Genomic DNA, 22,187 nt, shown 5'->3' with positions numbered 1-22,187 from the left:
TCCCAGGCATCATTCACGAGAGGCCCACTCAGAGGGACCTGGTGCGGAACCCTGGAATCAGCATTGTCAAGCAGCCTCCCAGTGGCCCCGATGATCCTACTTTAGGAGCTTCCTGGGATGCAACACGGAGACCCAAGATAATGCCCTGAGGAGGGGCAGGGAGGGAGAGCCATTGCCGTCAAGGTGGGACTCTGGGCTGGGGACGACCTCCGGTGGCAGTTGCCGGGCCTTAGGCACAGGGCTGTCTCAGTCTACCGGCCAAAGGTGGGCCCAGCGGCGAGCGGCATTTGTCGCACCAGGTGTGCCTGCAGGCCTCAGCGCCGGGCCTGCTGCTGCCTCCCTTCTGTGCTGGGGAGACAGACGCGGATATAAATAACAGCGAGGCCGGGCCGGATGAAGTAAGTGCGAGCAGGGAGGCAGGAACGGCCGCCAGGGAGCGGGGGAGGCAGAGGCGCTCCAGCGGGAACGGGGCGGCGCGCGGCTGACGCGGGCCGGGAGCTCCCTCGGGTCCCGGGTGACCTTCGGGCGGGGGGTGGGGGGGCGGCCTCCAGGCCTCAAGGCGGGTCCGCGGCGCTGCTGAGCTCCCAGCCAGGCCCGAGCCGGAGGTGTGACAAGGCCTGGCTAGGGGCTGGGGAGGAGGCTGCGGGGCGCCGAGGTCGGGCACTGGGGAGCCAGCGAGTGGCTCTGAGCAGGAGACTCCCCGCGGTGAGCGGCCTCGGCCGCTCCGCACGCCCAGCCCGGGACTCGGCGAGTTCGCCGCGCCCGCTCTGGGCCTCGGTCTCTCCAGCTGTAGACCCGCCGGGTTCCCCAGCACTCGCGGACAGGAGCGGGGAAGGGAGCGCGGAGGGGGCTGCCCTAGTGTGGAGAAGACGGAACAGCCTGGCTCTTCCCGGGAGAGGGCGCCCCCAGCGCCTCCCTTCCCCTTACCCGGCGCCGGCGCTGACGCCCGCCCAGCCTCACCTCGCCCCGCCCCTCCCCGCCCCGCGCCCGTTACGTAACCCCTCCCCCTCCCCCTCGTGCTCCGCTGTGGTGTGGGGCTGGGAAAGGAGAGGCCAGGGCAGCGTCTCTCGGCGCTGCCTTGCTTGGCCCGGCATCCTCCCCTTCTGCTTAGTGCCCGAGGGGAAACTGAGGCAGCTGTCCAGCAGGGCACAGTGAGTTGGGGTGCACGCGGGGATGGGGGTAACCGCCCTCGCTAGGGTCCTTGGGCCCCCCAGGGGAGCGCAGTCTGCCGTGAGAGCCCCAGCTCTGGCTGGGGCCACGACTTCCTCCTCTGAACAAAGGTTCCCTTCCTGGCCCTGACGTTGGGGGCTCTGGAGGTCCCCTGCTGAGGAGTCTTCCGCAGTTGCTTTTCCCATCCCACTGTGTGTGGGCCACCAGTATCTTGAATTCTAAAGTCAGGCAGTGAAGCCCAGTGGTGACTGCTACCTCCGCCTACCCTCTGGGTGACCTTGGGTAAACCGCCTCTCTGAATCTCACTGTCCCCACCTATAAAATGGTGCTGCTCGCAGGCCCTCCTTCTAAGGTCTTAGGGAAGAACCCCGCATTTCAGCACCTGCTGAGTACTTAGCAAGGTAACTGTGAACTGTCCTTATCCTCCACTCACCCCTCCCAGGGCCTGACAAAGTGCAGGACCTGGGCCTGGCCCTGGGCTGGTAGGCGGTGCCCCACTGGGCCAATCAACTCCCAGTGCACCTTGGCTTTTGCCCGGGGAGCACGTGGTCTAGGTCTGCCCTGTGGCCCGGCCGGCAGCTGCAGCTGAGGCTGTTGCTGAAGGGCCCGCTGGTGCAGCTCAGCAGGCCCTGCCCGGCTGTCCTCGCACAAGACCCCTGGGAGCACCTGGGGATCCCCTGCAGTGCCACCCATGGTCTCTCTCTGAGGTAGCCAACCCAACACGTTTTGAGCACCTTCTAAGAACAGGCTTTGGGATGAAGGCGGTATCTGCCCAGATCTCTGTGCTGCTCAGACACAATGGGAGCCTCAGTCTCTTCATCTGCAAAATGGGGACAATCACACCTCCCTTCCTCCCCTCTTGCTTGGCCTCTGCCAGGATGAGATGAAATGCCTCTAACCCTGCTCACCTTTATCGGGCCTGGAGTGTGAGTCCAGGGCTACATGTTAATTTTACCTTCAAACAGCAACTTGAGGTGAGAATTGGTGTCCTTTTACAGTTGGGGAAACCAAGAAGTGGAGTAACTCCTCCAGGTAGGGTGATCAAAAGTCCTGGTTTGCCCAGGGACAAACACACTTTCAATGGGAAAACTGGGAGTCACCAGGCCACACAGCTCGCTAGTGACAGTGTCTGAGTCCGAAGTGGCAGTCCGACTCCAGAGGCCATGTACAGCAACACCAGACTGTATTTCCCTCCATCAGTATTTTCTGAATGTACGAATGCATCTCTTCCTGCACCTGCCTCCATCCCTTGCTGACTACCGTGGCTTGTATATCAGGATCTAGGAGAGTCCTATGGGAAGCAACTGAGGTCTCTGGGTTCTGCTGCTGAGTTCCTAGCACCCCCTCGGCCCCTCCCTGGTTCAGCTCTGCCACAAGCAACCCCCCAGGGTCCACCCATCAGGCCCTAACCCTTTTGCCCACAGGGGAGGCTGGGTTCCTACCGAGGGAGCCACTGCCCCCTGATACCAGCTGTGTCACTTTGGAGCTCAGTTCCCTCACCTATAAAATGAGGGTGATAAAGCTGCTTTCCGGTTGCTGCTGGAGATTCAAGACAATGCAGGTAAATCTTCTGGCACCCCGGAGGCCCTCAATATATGAACATTGTTATTGCTGCTATAATGTGGTAATTATAGCAAACTGTTCCATCAAGGGCTTCCTCTGTGAGGGTAACTATCCTAAATGCTTCCCAAGCATTGAAGCCCGAAGAAGTAGACACCATTTTTCAGGTGGAGTTCTGTGTCTCAGGGAGGCTGTGACCTGCCTAAGGCCACAACAGTGAGCAGCTGGACTGCCATTTGCAGGGTTCTGTACTCTTGGAGAACTCAGCTCAAGTTACGGCAGCTGCTGGTGATATGGGGCAACTAGGGCACAGGGTAGGGAGGGATTGCTGAGGTCCCCACAGGGCGCCAGGCCCCCTGCCTGCCTCCCGGACAAGCTGGTCCTCTGCTTGCCCAAGGTGGCAGGACAGGTTGTAAGAACCAGCCCTTTGCTCAGGCCAGGCTGCTCCCCCCGGCCGCCCCCCCGCCATTCGGCCGGCTCCCCGAACCCTCTGCCAGTCACTGTTCCCTGTCTGCCAGCCAAGCTCTGGAGCAGTCCAGGACATTGTGTCCAGAGAGAGGGCCAAGTGGGCCCCTTGCCCATGGCCGATGACCTCCTGCCCCGCCCCTCTGGGCCTCAGGCCAACCTGGCCTGTCCCCGGGCCTGGCACGCCTCAGCCCCTCCTGCCTCTCTGCATGCCCTGCTGAAGAGGGGTGCCCGCTGCTCCAAACCTTCCTCTCCCAGAAGGCAGCCTGAGTCCTGAGGGACAGGCTCCCTGGGGTGCCTTTCAGAGGAAGGCAGCTGGGCTCTCTAGAAGCCTATTTTCCTGCTCCTGGCATTTTTGCTCTCCCTGTCCCCAAATCCAGCCAGAGCAGATGAGAGGCCCCCTTGGGCAGAGTACCGACTGCGGGGCCCCGTGCTGACGCCGAGACGTGAGAGGACACAGCCTTATCTCCCCTGCCCCCTGCCCCCCATGGCTCAGGAAGCTGAGCTGCAGAGCAGTTTGTGCAAAGCCCCACAGCGGCTGAGAGTTAAGCATTCACCATGGGAAACAGGAAGGGGGCCGCCCCAGGGAGTGAGGGGCACAGAGACGGGAGGAACTGCACCTGCTCGGAGGCACCCTCCTCACCACTCCCTCTGCCGCGTTCTCACCATGTGGCGTCCTTTTGTTTCCCTGAGGGTATTTTTCTCATTTGTTTATGAGGTTTACTATTTATCTTGCCCACTAGAACATGAATTTGGTGAGGGCAGGGACTTTGTCTTGTCCAACAGCTTCATCGAGGAATAATTGATAAACTATAAGCTGCACGTACTTAAAGATTATAATTTGATAAGTTTTGACATATTATATACCGTGAAACAATCAAGATAATGAATATATCCATCACCCCCCAAAATTCCCTTGTTCCCCACTTTAATCCTTCCCTCCAGTCCCTTCCATTCCTCCTCTCCTGTCCCCAAATAACCACGAATCTGTTTTCTCTTGCTGCATGATTAGTTTACATTTTCTAGAATTTTCTATAAATGGATTGAAACAGTATGTGTGGGTTTTTTTGTTTTTGCTAGGGCTTTCACTCAGCATTAATATTTTGAGCTTCATTCATGTATCAGTAGTTCGTTTCTTCTTTTTTTTTGTCTTTATTTTATTTTTATTTTTTATTTTTTTGTCCGTGCCACGCGGCATGCGGGATCTTAGTGCCCTCACCAGGGATCCAACCCCAGACCCCCTGCAGTGGAAGCACAGAGTCTTAACCACTGGACCGCCTGGGAAGTCCCAGTAGTTCATTTCTTTTTATTGCTAAGCAGTATTCCATAGTGTGGGTGTACTAGAGTTTGTTCAGCCATTCTCCCCATGAACGACATTGGGTTGTTTACAGTTTAGGGCTAACACATAAAGCTGCTGGGAACATTTGTGTACGAGTCTTTGTATGGACAGTTATTTCCTTTTCTTACGGGTGAATAGGAATGGGATGGCTGGATCATATTGTAGGTAGATGTTTAACTTGTTAAAAAATTAAATATCTATTTTTAAATTTTATTTATTTATTTTTGGCTGCATTGGGTCTTAGTTGTGGCACGCAGGATCTTCGTTGAGGCATGTGGGATCTTTTGTTGTGGCGCTCGGGCTTCTCTCTAGTTGTGGCGTGCGGCTTTCCTCTTCTGTAGTTGTGGCATGCAGGCTCCAGGGCGTGTGGGCTCTGTAGTTTTGCGGCACGTGGGCTTTAGTTGAGGTGCGAGCTCAGTAGTTGTGGCACTCGGGCTTAATTGCCCTGCGGCGTGTGGGATCTTAGTTCCCTGACCAGGGATTGAACCTGTGTCCCCTGCATTGTAAGGCAGTTCTTTACCACTGCGCCACCAGGGAAGCCCCAGAAGTTTAACTTTTAAAGAAGCTTCTAAATTATTTGCAAAGTGGTTGTACCATTTTACATTCCCACCAGCAGTGTATAAAAGGTACTAATTCCTCCACATCTTCGGTAACACATGGTATGGCCTTTCTTTTTAATTTTAGCTATTTTTAAAATCATTTATTGGGCTTCCCTGGTGGCGCAGTGGTTGAGAGTCCGCCTGCCGATGTGGGGGACAGGGGTTCGTGCCCCGGTCCAGGAGGATCCCACGTGCCGCGGAGCGGCTGGGCCCGTGGGCCATGGCCGCTGAGCCTGTACGTCTGGATCCTGTGCTCCACAACGGGAGAGGCCACAGCAGTGAGAGGCCGGCGTACCGCAAAAAAAAAAAAAAAAAAAAAAAAAGTCATTTATTATTTTTCCAAATGTTCAATTTGATTTAACTTTAAAAAAAAATCTGTTTATTTATTTATTTGGCTGCGGCAGGTCTTAGTTGCGGCATATGGACTCTTAGTTGCGGCATGCAGGCAGGATGTAGTTCCCTGACCAGGGATTGAAACCAGGCCCCCTGCATTGGGAGCGTGGAGTCTTACCCACTGGACCACCAGGGAAGTCCCTTAATTTTAGCTGTTTTAATAGTTGTGTTCATTGTGGCTTTAGTTTGCATTTTCCTAATGACTAATGATGTTGAACATCTTTTCGTGTGCTTATTTGCCATCGATATATCTTCTTTTGATATAGTCAAATCTTTTCCCAATTTTGTGCTGGGTTGTTTGTTCTTTCTTTTTGGCTGTGTTGGGTCTTCGTTGCTGCACGCGGGTTTTCTCTAGTTGCGGTGAGCGGGGGATACTCTTCGTTGCGGTGCGCGGGCTTCTCATTGTGGTGGCTTCTCTTGTTGCAGAGAACAGGCTCTAGGCGCACGGGCTTCAGTAGTTGTGGCACGTGGGCTCAGTAGTTGTGGCTTGCGGGCTCTAGAGTACAGGCTCAGTAGATGTGGTGCACGGGCTTAGTTGCTCTGCGGCATGTGGGATCTTCCCGGGCCAGGGCTCGAACCTATGTCCCTTGCATTGGCAGGCAGATTCTTAACCACTGCGCCACCAGGGACGGGCTGTTTGTTTTCTTATAATTGAGGATTTAAAAAAATTGAGATATAAGTGACTTTTTTTTAAGATTTATTTATTTATTTTATTTATTTTTGGCTGCATGGGGATTAGTTGCAGCATGCGGGATCTTTTTTGAGGCGTGAGGGATCTTTCGTTGTGGTGCATGGGCTTCTCTCTAGTTGTGGTGTTTGAGTTTTCTCTTCTCTAGTTGTGGCATGCAGGCCCCAGGGCGCGTGAGCTGTGTCGTTGTGGTGCACAGGTTCCAGAGCATGTGGACTCTGTAGTTTGCCGCACACAGGCTCTCCAGTTGAGGCACGAGAGCTCAGTAGTTGTAGCACGTGGGCTTAGTTGCCCCAGGACATGTGGGATCTTAGTTCCCTGACCAGGGATTGAACCTACATTGTAAGGTAGATTCTTTACCACTGGACCGCAAGGGAAGTCCCGAGATATAACTGACTTTCAAAATTATATTAGTTTCAGGTGTACAGTGTAGTGATTTGATATTTGTATATCCTGTAAAATGGTATAATTGAGTTTTGAAACTTCTTCATAGATTCTCTATAAAAGCTCTTTTACAAAGACTGTATTTTGCCTACATTTTCTCCCTGTCTATAGCTTGTCTTTTTATTCTCTTAACAGTATCTAAGGGAATTCTGATGAAGTCCAATTTATCAGTCTTTTCTTTTATGGATCATTCTTCTGGAGTCGTATCTAAGAAATCTTTGCATAACTAAAGATCACAAATATTTTCTCTTGTTGTTTTTTTTTCCTTCTGTTTTTTGGCTGTGCAGCATGCAGGACTTTAGTTCCCAGACCAAGGATCGAACCTGCACCCCTGAAGTGGGAGCGCTGCATCTTAACCACGGGACCACCAGGGAAGTCCCTCTTTTGTTTTCTTTTAAACATTTTATAGTTTTAGTTTTACATTTCTGCCCCCTGGATATCTCTGTGGCTCCGTGAAGGGGGTCATCTGCACTTGCTGTGCCCATGGCTTTACCCCCTCGCTCCTCCGCTCAGGAGTCTTGTTTCTTTTCCCATCTCCCTGCCCACCGCCTGGAGCCCCTCAATGTAGAGTCCAGGTGCCATCGTACCAGCCCAGCCTGAAGTACTTGGCATGTGTGCTGGGCCATAGCTCCTCCCCCATGAGCTTCTATCAACCCTCTGAAGAGCCTTCCGGGGCTGGATAGGAGCCTCCTGCGGCTCGCTGACCTTCCTTCTGCCGTGGATCTGATCAAGGTGTTGAAGTCATAATGACCTGGGTCTGTCTTCTACTCCACTTTTCTACCACTAGAAGTCTCCCTGTCCTCCAGCAGGCCCGTGCCCAGGGCCCAGGTCAGGACCTCGCACAGAGGAGGGGCTCTGGGGAGGTTTGCTGATTGAATGTGTGAGAGAACTCTATCTCTGCTCCTAGCCACAGATGCAGCAACCTGGGCATGAGAGACTTAACTCTCACATTGGAGGTTAGATCCCAGCTCGCCACCTGGGCTATGGGGCCCATGATGCGGCCTTGAGGACTTCTTCGACCTCATCTTTGCCTGTCTCTTGTTTACTGCTGGCCTTTTCATTCCCTGAGCACACCGTACTATTTTCTACCTCGCCCTTGGGAGTGGCTGACCTCTCTTCTGCTCTCTCTGCCAATTCTCTTGTAATTCAGATTGCGGGTTGAAAGCCCCCTCCTTGGGAAGGTTCGCCTTCCCCCAACTGCCCAATCTCAAGGAGCCACTTGGTCACTAGCTACCATCACCAGTTTTGACTGTCTTAGTGGAACATCCTCACCATCTGACAAATTCTTCACTTATTTGTTTGTGGTTCCTAGAACATCACTTCAGGAAGATGCCTGGAACAGTGTCCAGCACTTATGGGGCCTCCATGTTGAATGGTAAACGTTGAATGTTGAGTGATTTACTGGAGTTAGTTAGGGCAGAGCCAGCCTCAGGACCCAGATGTCCAGGTGGCTGGACCAGGCCTCTTCTCCTGCTTGGCCTCACCAACCCTGCCACAGGTCAGCAGTATTCTGATCAGGTCCTCATGCCTGTGGGGGTCTCGGCTGGTAGCCCTATGGTCCCACCTAGCGATCAGCCCATCACTCTTTTCTCCCCTCCCTGGGGAAGGTGCCACAGCACAGGGTCCTCTAGGGCCCTCACCAGGGCTCAGGAGCCAGTGGGGCAGGAAGAGGTGCTGACCCAGGGACCAGCCCAAATGGCCTAGCTGGACAGGCGCCTAGCCTCACTGCCTCTCGTACAAATGGGACAGAGGTCAAGAGGGGAGAGAGATATTTGAGGTTACACAGAGTCGGCAGCTGTGAGGACCCACTTCTCTCGCTGGCAGTGAAATTCCCCCAAATTAAAACCCAGAAAATCAGCAGGTTCCTGTCACCCAGGGGCTTGGACACTTCCTGGCTGGTCCCAGCCTGTCCTTAGGCCCTGCCCACTCAGGACTTGGCTGAAGTGGCCAGACCCAGGGAAAGGAGGAGGGAGGGCAAGAGTGTGCCCCTCCACCCCGTGACTCACTTGGGGGAGGTGGCAGTGAGGGGACCAGACAGTGGCATCCCCTTGGCCCAAGGGCGGGTGCTGACTCAGGCAAGCAGTGACGAATGGAGCAGGGTTCTCCTGCCACCATGACTCACCCCTACCCACCCATCTGTTCTCCAGGAGAAACTATTTTGAGGGTGATTAGTATACGTCCCAGGATGCTACCTTGCTGGGGGACAAGCAGCTTCCCACTCTTGCAGAGGGCAGACTGGGGGCCAGCCTAGTGTCTGCTTTGAGAATGGAGTTTCCTTTTCCACCCCAGCCTGGTCCCGCTGTTGGCAGGGTTGGGTTTCGACCTGTTTGCTGATTCAAGGAAGCATCCAGGACTGGTCTGGCTGCTGGTGTTCGAGGATGAATGATTATGGCCCTGCTGATGAAATGGTACTTGTCATTTATTCTGGGCCAGCTACGGTGCTCAGCATTTTCCACTCACTGTTTCATTTAATCTTCACAAGTAGGTGTAATTATTATACCCATTTTAGAGGTGAGAGAACTGAGACGCCTGAGTAGGTGGAGTGGTTGCTTGAGGTCACCCAGCTCAGGAGCGGCAGGGCTGGGATTGGAATGCTGGTTTTCTCAGGGAGCAGAGTCTAGACTCTTCCCTGATGGGCGCCCTCCTGACACGTTCCCTGGGGAGGGGACTTGGTCTTGCTTTTCTCCTTCCTGGCTCTTCTTTGCCTCCTGATCCCTGGGCTCCCAGGCCCCCTGTATACACCTCTCCTGTAACTGCTGTCCCACCTGTGCTCCCCAGGCAGGCAGTGAGTGCTCATGGAGTGTTTGTGAATAAGTGAGCCTTTTTTCCAAGGAACTCTGAGTCTACCAGAATGTTCTTTCTCCCCTTACCCCCAGGTCTCCCACTGCACCCCTTCAGAGCCAGCAATTGGTGAATAAATGGAGGCAAGAACGTATGAATGAATCATTTCTGTGCCTGAGCCATGGAGAATTTGGAGGTTTGTTCAAACCCGGACTCTCTGTTCTTTCAGCTGGAGGGGCTGGCCGGGAAGGCGATCTCGGCACCTGAGCTGGGCCTTCCCCAGGCCTGTCAGCTCCCTGGCACGTGCACAGGGAGTGGGAATGAGTGAGTGGGTATGGGTGAGTGGGAGTGGGTATGGGCCCCTACTCTAGTAGAACCTGTGCTAGGTGTTTTATTTATATTAACATAAATAGGAATGAGTATGTGAGGGGACCTGGGGCCCACAGGCAATGGGCAACCTGTGCACAGGGACACTGAGACAGGCTGGGCTTCTCCCTGCCAGGGCAGAGGAAAGGGAGAGCTCTGCCAGGGCCTGGGCATCCTGGACTGGGGCCTCTCTCTCCTCGACAGGCTCTGTTGAAGGAAGCGGCCCATGGAGGGGCCAGACATCAAGGGCTCCTGGGACCTTGTGCAGATGTGGGATGTCTGGCCTGAGAGCTTCTAGGCCCAGTTCACACACTTGGGTGGGGAGGGATTGGTGTTGGCCTGTTTGGGGGGTGAGGGGCCTGAGGAAATGCCGGTCCTTTTGATGCCCCAGAAGAGCTGCTTGCCCCCTGCCCCAGCCTGGATGGAGGTGGCATCCCCCAGGCCTGTCACCTCTCCCACACCCAGTGGCAGCCCTCCTCCCACGCCCCAGTGGCACTCTTCCATAGCAGTTTCCACAGTTTTATACATGAAAAGGTCACACATGGGGCAAAATCTCAGCTTCCCCACTTACTAGTTTTACGAATTTTGCAGGTAATCTAACTTGGAGCCCATTTCTCAGTTGTACCATGGAGATAATACCTGTTATCACCAGGTTGTTGTGAGTGTAAAATAAGATTCAACAAATACCTAGCTGACATCTTCAACCCTTGGGCCTTGCAAGGCTGATGTGCATCACTGCTGGGGAGGGGCCCCAGGTACCAAGGAAGAGGGAGGAGACGCTGATTTCCTCCCTAGCCCCGGGCTCAGGCAGGCCACGTCAACCCTGAAACAGCTCCAGAATTGCCCAGCCAAGAGAAGGGTCGAGAATCTAAGCACCAGGTTTTTGGATGGAACCTGACCTAGGTAGGCTCTTCTCATCCTTGCCCACTCCTAAGGGTCTAGTGGTCTCTGATGGCCAAATACCAGAAGAGGTGTGTCCTGTTCTCACCACCTGTCAGCAGAGGGAGCGGGGCAGTTCCCAACCTCATGGAACCTGCTTCCGTGTGGAAAAGGCCCTGTGGGAATGGGCACCCGGAAGTGTCCTGGGCCGAGGGGAGAGGTGGTAAAAGGGCCCTGTGACACTGTGCCCACCCAGGGGTCAGGTGAGGATGACTAATCGTTTCGTGAGGTTCACAGGGGCTGGGTCACTCTAACTCTCCCCATCCCAAAAGGGGCCCCAGAAACAAAACAAGCAGGGAGCAAGCAGAAGGTTATTATATATCATGCTTTTAATACAAACTTAAAAAAATCTGGAACAATATAAACTGTACAGATTTGATCAATCTTTTTGTTTTGTTTTTAAACTAAATCTCTAAACACACCAATGTTCCATTCCAAAATATTGCACAACATTCTGAATACAAAACACTTGATTGTATTCCTCCTTCACTAAAGAAAACAAATTCATTACCCTGCTCCCGCCAGCTCCTCTCCATGTTGCCTCAGTGCCCCCCTTCCCATCCCCAGGGGTCAAACTAGAGAATCTACAGCTCACTGCACTGAGAAAAAGACATCATTCTGGACTAAAAGTTTACTTCCTTTACAAGACGATCCACCTTTTGACTTGTTCCTGGGAAAGGGGGGTAGACAGAGAGAGGATGGGGAAAGGGGAGAAATAGGTTTTATTCTCCTCTTTTTTTATTTTAAAGTTTGTTTTTCCTGAAAAAATATCTTTCTCTCCTCTTAAGAAAAAATCTTGAAAAGAAAAAAATTACCTTTACGTTAGAAATATACATATATTATATATACCTCTTACATTTTACAAATGTAGCAAATTATTCAATACAAACGGACACCAAAAAATGTAAAAAATAAAAAAAAAAGTTTTCCTATGAAACCAGGTAAATTAGTGCAGATTTTTGTTTTGTTTTCTTAAAAAAAAAAATAAAGTTGAAGCAAAAATGCCTAGATTTGAGACAGACTGAGGTGGGCCCAAGAGCCCAGCACAGGAGTCATGCTCCTGATCACACATTTTTCTTCGTATTTCAAAAGACACTAAGGGGTTGGTCTCCCCCTCCCTGTATGTGGTGAGGAACAAGCCGCCCAGGGTGTGGTGGGTGCCTGTGTGCATGAGTGGGGGAAGAGGGGCTGGAAGGGGGCATAAGGCAGCATCCAACCTTTCCCAGAGAGCAGCCTGGGCCTGTCACCTGTGCGGGAGCTGAGGGCTCGGGAGAGGGTGGCCCAGACGGGGCTGGCCCCTGAGAAGTCTAGGGGGGACAGACGGTGCCGGGCCAAGGAGCCAGGGCACTGCCCCGCGCGGGGAGGTAGAGCTGGTGCCCACTGCAGGGAGAGGAGGCTGGCAGTGTCCGTCTGGGCCGGATCCGCTGCCACAGCAGTTGCCAACTTGGGGTCACTGGGAGGAGAGGGTGGGGTGCCAAAGGCTTTGGTGATGGGGGCCCTGATGCTACGTGCCCACTTGCCAAAGCGTCATGGCGTGGAAGCTAGCCCACTAGGGTTGGGTCAAGGTAAATTCTCTCCAGCAGAGGTGGGGAGGGCTCTTCAAGAATCCAGACACAGCGCCTGCCGTGGCCAAGCGCCTGTCCAGCCCAGCCTGCTCGAGATCAGCATTGGGCCCAGTGGGCCTGGGTCAGACAGTGAGGGGATGGCAAGAGGTACCAAGAGGTTCTCACACAGGCAGGGGAAGAAATGTATTAAAGCGACATCTACAGCCAAAAGACCAAAGTCTCAATTCAAGGCTTTGGACTGCCCACTACAGGCACTGACCCAAAACTCCCACCCCCCAGGGCGCTCAGGTAAGCGTTTCCCACCCTGGGCTAAGGTCACACAATAGGAGGGTCCGAGTCCAGGGACTTCTCTTAGGTATCAGAGGCTGGGCATTCCCTCAGCCCCTCACTGCTAACTTTTTTTTTTTTTTTTTTTTTTTGGTCAAAAACAAAAGTGCAGATCCCTCCGCAGTCTGGAAACCAGTTCCTTCTGCAGTGCTTTCCTCTGGAAGCGTCAGGCTCAGCCAGTCTGGCGCCACCACGTGAAGCACCCCACAAAAGGACTGACAACCCACCCCCAGTGCATTCCCCACCCTCACACATAAATAAACACTTGCTGCGACCCAGAATCACACCCAGAGGGGAAGTTTCACATGGCTCGGAATCCTTTAAAACAGGAGAGCAAATCACGCACGCACGCATGCACACGCACACCTACACTCACCCCACCTCCCTACCCAAGAACTCAGGCCCAGGAAAGAAGGGGCTACATGAGAGAGGCCACATGTGCCAATGGCTGGGTCTCCAGGGCCTCGGTGATGGTCTGGGCCAGGTGGGAATGGTGGCATGGGGCCACAGGACAGAGATGAAAGGGACACCAGACAGAGTGCTAACCTCCCTGGAGTCACAGACTTCAGCTCTAGGGGGAGGGTGTCAAGTGGCCAGCTGGCAGCTCCCTAGGGCCCAGGCCTGAGAGGAAGCGGGGGCTGGAGTCAGACCTATCTGGGTGGCAGGGCCCGAGCAGGCCTGCTGAGGTTGGATGGCTCTGAGTGAGAGGACAGCTGGGTGATGAAGACAGTGACACGGGGCAGTCTCTCCCTGTTCTGAGGAGGGCCAGGCCCCAGCCACTGTCTTCCTTCCCTGTGAGCTGGGACACACCAACCCTAAACCAGGCATGGGAAGGAGGGAAGGAGGGAGGGAGGGAGGGAGGGAGAGAGGGAGGGAGGGAGGGAGGGAGCAGGGAGCAGCAATTCACATCTGGACCATTCTTAGCACAGGAAGCCACTAATTAAAGATGTTATATAGAAAACTACATGTAAAAAAGAAAAAAAGAAAAAGAAATATAAAACCCAAACCAACCGAATAAATCGGAGGCAGGCAGGAGAGCAGCAGGGGGCTGAGCTAAACACTGTTCAGTGCTTCAGGGGCCCCTCCCACTCCATGCCCGGGCTGGGTCATGTTTCTAGAAGTTAGAGTGAGAAGACTGGAAATCTTTTTGTGTATTTTTCTTTTCCTCTTTTTTTTGGCCTTTCCTTTCCTTTCTCTTTTCTGTGGTCTTGGGTGCTCCTGGCCCCGTGGGCAGGTGGGCAGTCAGTTGGCCAGCACGACGGGCTGAAACGGCTGGCTGGGATACTGCATGGTGTTCAGGTTGTAGCTGAGGCCTTCCACGAAGGGCGCCTTCTCCAAGAAGAGGCTGTTGGCGCCACCTCCAAACACCTGGGCCATGTCGAAGCTGCTGCTGTTGCAGGTGCCAGCCCCACCGCCCCCGAAGGGGGCCGGGGTGCCACTGCCCTGGCCATCGGCCCCATCACAGAAGAGGCTGGGAGAGCCACCGCCGTTGTACACGAATTCCTTGGCATTGGGTGAGAGCTGGGACTGAGGGGCTGGGTTGGTGGCGATGAAGTTCAGTGAATGCAGAGACAGAGAGAGGCTCTTCTGCTTCAGCAGGCTGTTGGTGGGAGAGCGGGCCATGCGGGGCTGCTGCTGGGGGATCGGCTGGCCACTTGCCCCGCCCCCCGCCCCCCCACCCGCTGCCCCGCCCCCCTTCTTCATCTTGGTGGAGCCAAACTTGGTGGCTGCGAAGGAGGCGGTGGTAAAAGTGATGGGCTGAGCGGAGCGGGGCATGAAGGTGGGGCTGGGCGACTGGCCAAAGGACGGTGACGGGGAGTTGGACAGGGAGCTGTCCTGGCTGCCGATGGGCACAAACACCTGGGCATCGGGATTGAAGCTGCTCTTGATCTCCTTGTCCAGCTCTGGGGCAACACAGCCCTCGCTGTCATCCAGGTAGAGCACTTTCACAGCCCCCTTCTCACCAATCTGGTAGGACACCTCGAAAGGGTCGATCCAGACACTCAGCTCCTCGGGCACGTTGGCCCGCACATCCTCCACCGCCAGCCCACTCCGCTTGGCGGCCAGCTCCACCACGGGGTCCACTATCTCCCCGATGTGGACACAGCGGAAGCCAGAGCCCTTCAGTGGCTTGTCAGGGTACCAGTGGCCTTCATATTTCTTTTTCAAGAGTCGCTCTAGCTCCTCACCGAACAGGTCTGCCCGGCGCCGGGGCAGCTTGTTGTACAGGTAGGAGATGATGAAGTTCAGGGCCACTTTGATCTCCAGCTGCATCGTCCTTTCCTAGGCAGAGAATCAGCACAGGCACGTGCACAAGCCAAGGACAGTGGTAGGAAATGTAAGGTGGGCAGGCTTGGGCTCCAGACAACGCTGAAAAATGAGAAAGAAAGGCTTCATGAGTAGATATGCAGAAAGCCAGTGGGCATCAGACAGAAAAGCACCAACTTTGGATCACATAGCCTCAGGGTCCCATTTCTGCTGCACTAGTGACAGGTTTATATGTGTGACTGTGGGCAAGTCCCTTTTTTCTGAGCCTTAGTTTCATCAGTAACATGATATTTTAGTCGGCACTTGATAAATATTTTTAAGTACTTCTAAAGAAACAGGGGTACTGTGGTTTCCACTATTTTGAGAATTCAGGTCACTTTATGAGTGACACCAAAAAAATCGAGCTCCTAAATCAGATGGAGAAGGGAAGGCTCTTGCTAACTTGTCTCTGCAATATCTCGGTGAAGTCCCACTCCCAAACTGTCACAGGCCAAGACAGGAGTTTAAAATCTTTAGTTTCAACCCCTTAAATGGAAAGGGATACAGGTCACTGAACAGGAAGCAGCACTGCCAACTTTTCACGGGAGGCCAGGACTCCAATCGCATCCAATTTGTTATCCTGAGTTCCCCGGGTGTGCGTGTGCTCTGGCTCACTCTGGGTTTGCAGAGCTGATTCTTTTGCAGAACAGTGTAACCAAGGCGAGCATTTCCATCCAGACAGCCTCCAAGAATGGAGACTGGGGCATGATCCCCAGGAAACAGTCAAGACCTATCACAATCAGAGGTATGGACCAACAAGGAAACTACTGACTAGGGGCTGCCCTAGGGAAGCAGAGGAAAGGAGAGGGAAGTGGGCCCTGTAGGCCAACAAAGCCTTAAGAGCAGTACCGTTGTGGCCTGAGGGAAATCTCTATAGTTTCTAGCTAGAGTGTAGGTGATGAGGTGGGCAGAGAGAAGAAATTTTCCATCACCCTACAGCCTCCAGCTGGGGACCCATCATCACTCTGTCTCCCAGGGACTGTCTGACCACCTGTCCTTGGCACCAGACCAGATTCATCACGTGTTTGGAGATCCCTGGAGAGGAGGCAGTCCAACATAAACACTCAGCTTGTTATTTTGGGATTCTCTCACAGCCAGATCCACAGAGGTCAAAAAGGTTTATTCCTGAGGTCTGGGCCAGCCTCATTTCTCAGGAAGATGATCTGTGAGGTCCTGAGAGCCAGTGATCCTAATTGCCTCACCTTCTCCAAAAGGGCAGATCCAGGTTCATGCCATAGGAGAAGTGAACTGAAAAGGGCCATCTTTGAGGGCCGACAGAGCCAGAAAATGTTCCTAACCAGACCTCTGGGTGAGAATGTGCTGCTGAGCTCAGCACAGAGACAAGACTGATCCACTATCCGTCAAGGGCATCTTTTGTCCCTGGAGCTGGATTTCGATTAAAATCCCTTCTGGGTCCAGCACACAGTATCCAGGTGCTAATTCTAGGCTTGAGGATCTTGAGCTTTCGGAACACCTGACCCAACTGGCTACGGCCTGGGACCATGGCTCCCCAGGGCGTTTTAAGGACGGAACCCTCAGGCAAAGCTCTCTGGGGTGAGTATCAGAGAAAACGCACTGGGTTAATGTGGAGTATCTGATGACACCGGCCATGTCTAGCCCCTCCCTCACTTCAGGTCTGAGTAGACAAAGGGTCACGTGGGGCACCAAAAGAAGTGCCACGAGCATGGCCTCTCCTGAGCCCTCCACAGGGAGGCTCAGGATTCAGGTGACTCTTTTCTCCCCATCTATCCCAGCCTCCAATACAGACAATCTCCATGTGTGTTCAGATGTCTATTCCTGGTCGCCAAAGATCAATTCCAGGGTCCTTCTAGGTTTAAAGAGAAGGAGAATGATAAAGATAAGGAGCTTTCTGTTTACGAGGATTGGATTCATCACCAGATGCAAAGATAGCTACCAGGACCATGGGCCTCCCCTCAAGAACAAAGGCCTGTAAGGGCCACAGTGGCCCACTAGACGTGTCCAACACACATGAGACTAAAAAGTTGTAAAGAAAGTTGGCACTGGTTCCCAAGAATGGGCCTGGAGTTAAAGACAGTGTCTTCAAAGTATTTTTGAAAAGTAAAACTTGAACATGACATATGACCCTTCTCCCAAGGAACCACATGGCCTCTTGGCATGCCACGTGGTCCAAAGGGCTCCTGCACCCTGCTATGCCTTCTCAAACTCTGCTGCGTAACTGCCTTCTAAATCACCTCCCCTGAACAGTTCGGCCTCAAAATGGGAGCATTTTAAATGCAGGCCAAAGTCATTGGGAAATAAGCCTCCTACCCCAAAATACAATAGAATCACTGTCATCAGCCCTGCCCAGCTAACCATTTTCTGCAGCATTAGCAACTAAAGCTGCACGCCAGGGGCTTCCCTGGTGGCGCAGTGGTTGAGAATCCGCCTGCCAATGCACGGGATACGGGTTTGAGTCCTGGTCCGGGAAGATCCCACATGCTGCAGAGCAACTAAGCCCGTGCGCCACAACTATCGAGCCTGCGGCTCTAGAGCCCACGAGCCTCAAATACTGAGCCCACGTGCCACAACTACTGAAGCCCGTGAGCCTAGAGCCCGTGCTCCACAACGAGAGAAGCCACCGCAATGAGAAGCCCGGGCACTGCAACGAAGAGTAGCCCCCGCTCGCCGCAACTCGAGAAAGCCTGCGCACAGCAACGAAGACCCAACGCAGCCAAAATTAAATAAGTAATAAATAAATAAATTTATTAAAGAAAAAAGCGGCACACCAATTTATACCTCAGTGATGCTGCTGCACAAATCAGAAGTAGATAATGCCACCTTCGCTTCTTCAACTCGAGAACAGGCCAGGCCAGATGGCTGTGGGGTGGAACCTTACAAAAACGACGGACAACCAGAATGAGATTTTCTGCTCTAGCAGCTCAAGCTCTAATTTTGACTTCAAGAAGCTTACGGAACAGAGGATTAAAGCACTGGTGCTGTCTTTAACTAAAGATAGGAGTGACCACTCACATCAGTTTGTTCATTTTTTTAAGGCTATTGGACAAATTCTAGAGCTTATATATTAAATATTCATACAATGTGGTAAAATTAGCTTAAAAATAACCACCCTTCAATAAAAGGAACAAGTAGATTCAAGTCAAGCCGCAGGAGAGGACTCAAAGACTTTCTCCAACCCTGACTCAGGCACAAAAGGCCAGAAATGTGGCAAAAAGAAAAAAAAAGGCTAAGTGCTTAACAACAGCAAAATCTACCTTTTGTCAACATATTAAAAAGTTGCAAATATGAGAGTAAAATTCTGTCCCCTTTTATTTAGAATCTTATCCTCCTTCATTTGCTTTAATTCCAGCAACAAAGTTCATCCTGGATTCAGATCCCTGTGTTGAGTTTTAAAGGAGTAAGTGCTCAAGAGAATGTCAAAAAAGGGGGAAGAGGGCTTCCGTGGTGGCGCAGTGGTCGAGAGTCCGCCTGCCGATGTAGGGGACGCGGGTTAGTGCCCCGGTCCGGGAAGATCCCACATACTGCGGAGAGGCATGGGCCCGTGAGCCATAGCCGCTGAGCCTGCGCGTCCGGAGCCTGTGCTCCGCAACGGGAGAGGCCACCAACAATGAGAGGCCCGCGTACGGGGGAGGGGAGAAAGAAGCTGAAAGGAGGCTGCAAGTCAACGATATGGTAAATGGAGACGCCAGAGAACTTCTGACAAAAACTCGAAGGACAGTTTTTAGGAAGAAAAAGTTGTTTTAAAGGGGAAAAGGAGGGATAGTGAGGGAACCCACTGGGCCCCCAAACCCTGAGCACCTGTAAAATATTCAGGCACCTCAAGCCTTAACATCCAAATCATAGGACAATCAAGCACTACCAGATTCAAATGAGTGTGGAAAGAGGACTCAGGGTCCTCAATTTTGACAAGGCCAGTAGGTGTCACAGACCGGGTGCTGGGCAGTGGGAGCCCGGCTCTGGCGGGACAGGGGGTGGCCCCACCACACTGGTCTCGGTGGCAGACGGGTGGGTGTGGTTGAAAGGCTACCAGGACTTGTGCCAACTGACTGCACCCCCCCCCAGTGTCCCACACCATCTCCCCAAAACATGGACTGTGCAAGCCCAAGTCTGACTACGAGACTCCTTCCGACTAAGAGGGCCCTTTTGGGAATTCCCTGGCAGTCCAGTGGTTAGGACTCCATGCTCTGACTGCCGACGTCCTGGGTTCCATCCCCAGTCGGGAACTAAGATCCTACAAAACCCCGCTGGGCGGCCAAAAAATAAAAAAGGGGGGGCCCTTTCTAGGCCTCTCCAGGTTCCTCTGAAGCCAGGAAGACTTGACTGAACCCCAACATACACGGGGAGGCCCGGGGCAAAGGTGCACTCTGCGCTCTGGGAATTGTAGTCTTCAGAAACCTCACGCTCAGGTCGGAGCAAACGACCTACTTTCTCTGCACACTACACTTCCCTGCGTACTTTGCGAAGACTCAGCCGGGGAACTACGCATGCCCAGTAAGGGGAGCTGGAGGAGGGTGGGAGAACCGAGGAAAAGTTTCCGATGCACATGCGCGTTGTGGCAGACTGGCGCCCCCCCTCCCCCGCCCACCGCCTAATACATTTTATATAAATTCTACCCATAAGGCCTACTCCCCGTATTGTGTCGCCCACCATATCCATGTCTCGGCTTCCCGAAAAACTGAACTTTTCTTTCTTCCTCTCTCTTCACTGCCTCGCAAGACCGTTGAATTAACAGCTTCTAATGAGTTTTTTCTGGGTGAAGGCGGTAGGCCGGGATAGATAGGAGTCACATCCCTCCCTCTCCCCAAACCCCTGCCACTTAATCTGTATTCCTTGGGCTGGGTGGTTTCCCTTTGGAGTTGCTGTAGGGACGGCGGATTCAAAGAGAAAGAGCCTTTTCACTTAACGCCCAGCGGGCTCCGCTGTAGCACCTCACAACCAGGAATGGAACGGCAGGAATAAACCCAGTTCTCCCGTCCTCTCGGCCAAAGAAATTCCCAGTTTTAAGCTGCGGGGAGGCGCCGGGCGGACAATCAGAAGGCCCGACGCCAGCAGGGCCCAAGCCTCACCCCTCTTCTAATCCAAGTCCGAGTAACCAGACCCGGCTAGGTAATGGGAAAGAGTTCCCGGGCAGGGAAGAAAAAACTGTACATCTGACAACATTTTCTAATACTTAAAAATTGTTTGTGAGTCTCCTTCCGCTGCAAGGCCTGCTCTATTGACCAGACTTACCAGATCCTCGGCAAAGCTCCTCTGCAGGGTGTTAAACCTCCCTAATCCTTCCTCCCACACAAGCTTCTCTCCCCCTCCGCTTAAGAGGGGGATGGGGGCAGGCACCCAAGAAAGCAATAGGGATGTTTTTCTGCGGTTAAATCAAAGATGAGGGACCCACTCCCACGGTAGGGTGGGCAGGAAGAAGAAAAGAAAGGTTAGATACTGAGCAGACACCAGGGACCCCCCTCGGCTAGCCCACGAGTTGACGCCTACTGTGTGGGGTTCTGGTTCCTCTAGGGGGTGGGAAAGGGCTGCCAGCTGCCCCTCCTCTCTCTGTTCCCTCCTCCTCCCCCTCCCTTTCTGGTCAAGGGCACAGTCCATCCTCTGGACAGGAGCTTAGGAGTAAGGCTCTTCCTCCCAGGCACCTCACCAGGGTCAACCTGAATCCACTCACTGATACTGCTGTAAGGGTACTTTTTTCCGCCCAGTTTCCCCTTAAAACACTAACGTGGATAAAGAGCTAAAGCCAAATGGTAAATTCTGGCTCGGCGGCCAGAGGACAGTCACCACTGACCGGTCCAAAAGGGGGGTGTCCACCCTCCATCCCTCAGGCTCCACAGGGCCAAAAATAAGCCCTATTAATTATTACCACCCTCCTACCCCGCACACGGGAAAAGCAGAAAAACAAGGCCTGGATCCCCTTCCTTCTTCTGATTTTATTTAATGGTGGTGGGAGTTATGTTTTCGCGGGGAACGAGGAAAATCTAGCGACTCTCTAGGATATGAAGAACGGAGGGAAAAGGGAGGAAATGCACCGCACCCAGGAGGTGGCCACACTTGGAACAGGGAGAGAAAGGGGCTCTGGGATACCCCAGGATGAGAGCAAACGTGAGGGAAAGAAGAGCACGGGGAAAAGGTGGGGTCCAGTGAGGAGGCGGAAGGGGAACGGAAAATGTTGGCCAGGTGTAAGAGGGGGGGCGACAGCAACGTGGAGAGTCCACCAAAGCGGAGAGCGGTAGTGGGGCGGGGGTAGGGGAAGGCGTCGGGCCTGTTGGGTCTCGGGGGAGGCCCCCCGCCCGCACGCCCCCCACTCACTCACTCGGGTCTCCGCGGCGGCGGGGCGGTGTGCCGGCCGCGGGGCGGCTTCTTCCTCCAGGGTGGTCCTGGGCGCGGGGCGGAGGCTGCTCTCCCTTCCCGGGAGCCGATGTGTCCTTTTCTTCGTTGAGGATGGGGGAGCGAGTGAGGGGAGTATGGGCTATGATCTCAATAATAATTCTTTCAGCTTTTTGGAGGTCGGGCTCAGCGGCGGGGGACAGAGGGCGGGCGGGCCGGCCAGCGGCGACGGCGCGAGGCTGGAGGACCGGAGGGTTGCTTGTGTCGCGGGACGGAAGACGGTCCCGGCTGTGGCCGGCGGACAGTCTTGCCCTTCTGGCCCCGCGTCGCCCAAGCCACTCGGTTCTCCCCGCCGACGACCCGCTCCTTCCCGCGCCCCTGCCCGAAGTGAGCAAAGTCAATGAAAAGTTTCACCCTTAGCAACCCTGCGCACGGATCCGGCTTCCCCACCCCTGCGTGATGCGTCCCTCCGCCCTGCAGGGGCGGGGCCGAGCGCCGGGCCGGGACTACTTCCCAGCCGGCTGACTGGAACTCTGTAAAGGTTTCAAACCTATATCAACGCGGCTTAGCCCGAATATTCCGAGCTCCTGGTGCTTCGTCGGGGGACGCGTAACGTCGAGGGAAGGGCGAGGGGGAAACCTGGGCCCGGGCAGAGCGGGAGGAAGAGGGGGCGAGGAGAGGCTGAACGGCCAGGAAAAGGAGCTGAGCGACACATTAACCTTCCGCTTGCCACCTCTGGCGCCCGTTAACCTCGCGGCGCGGACAGGGCCAGCGCCGGTTCGGCTCAGGCGCGCGAGCTGTGCCCTGACCGCTCCGGGCGGGGCTCAGCTCCTCTGCGGACGCATCCGTAGTTTCTCCCAGGTCGGCGCCCCCCCCAAGAGGCACCAGAGCCACATGTCTTCTAGTAACAGCCCCCGCCGTTGGGGGTGGCGCCTGCCCGT

At 54.0% G+C, this 22,187-nt stretch overlaps 1 protein-coding gene and 1 long non-coding RNA gene across 6 annotated transcripts; one reads left to right on the top strand and one right to left on the bottom strand.

The window, feature by feature from the left end:
- Window positions 1-1,028: 1,028 nt before the first annotated feature.
- Window positions 1,029-11,968, top strand: LOC132528668 (uncharacterized). The gene is made up of 3 exons (XR_009543261.1): window positions 1,029-1,151; window positions 7,971-8,156; window positions 9,535-11,968. It is a non-coding gene; the product is annotated as an uncharacterized LOC132528668 (long non-coding RNA).
- On the bottom strand, window positions 11,055-21,641 carry TOB2 (transducer of ERBB2, 2). Of its 5 annotated transcripts, none has more exons than XM_060164641.1 (3): window positions 21,229-21,641; window positions 17,701-17,795; window positions 11,055-15,006 (listed from the first exon to the last, which is right to left on the bottom strand). In XM_060164641.1, the coding sequence occupies exon 3, from the start codon at window positions 14,908-14,910 to the stop codon at window positions 13,879-13,881; it is 1,032 nt and encodes a 343-aa protein (XP_060020624.1). In that variant the 5' UTR covers window positions 14,911-15,006; window positions 17,701-17,795; window positions 21,229-21,641; the 3' UTR covers window positions 11,055-13,878. The 5 variants fall into 5 exon arrangements, with proteins under 5 accessions (XP_060020624.1, XP_060020623.1, XP_060020626.1 ...); XM_060164640.1 differs by having other exon boundaries at window positions 21,233-21,641; XM_060164643.1 differs by lacking the exon at window positions 21,229-21,641 and adding an exon at window positions 19,570-19,587.
- Window positions 21,642-22,187: the final 546 nt, after the last annotated feature.

The sequence above is a fragment of the Lagenorhynchus albirostris genome, chromosome 11 (assembly GCF_949774975.1).
Source record: "Lagenorhynchus albirostris chromosome 11, mLagAlb1.1, whole genome shotgun sequence".
Lineage (NCBI taxonomy): Eukaryota > Metazoa > Chordata > Mammalia > Artiodactyla > Delphinidae > Lagenorhynchus > Lagenorhynchus albirostris.
This window is presented reverse-complemented; position numbering and strand designations above follow the sequence as displayed.

Coding starts and splice junctions, on each gene's coding strand:
- TOB2 (XM_060164641.1), bottom strand. CDS start 14,910: ATGCAGCTGGAGATCAAAGTGGCCCTGAACTTCATCATCTCCTACCTG.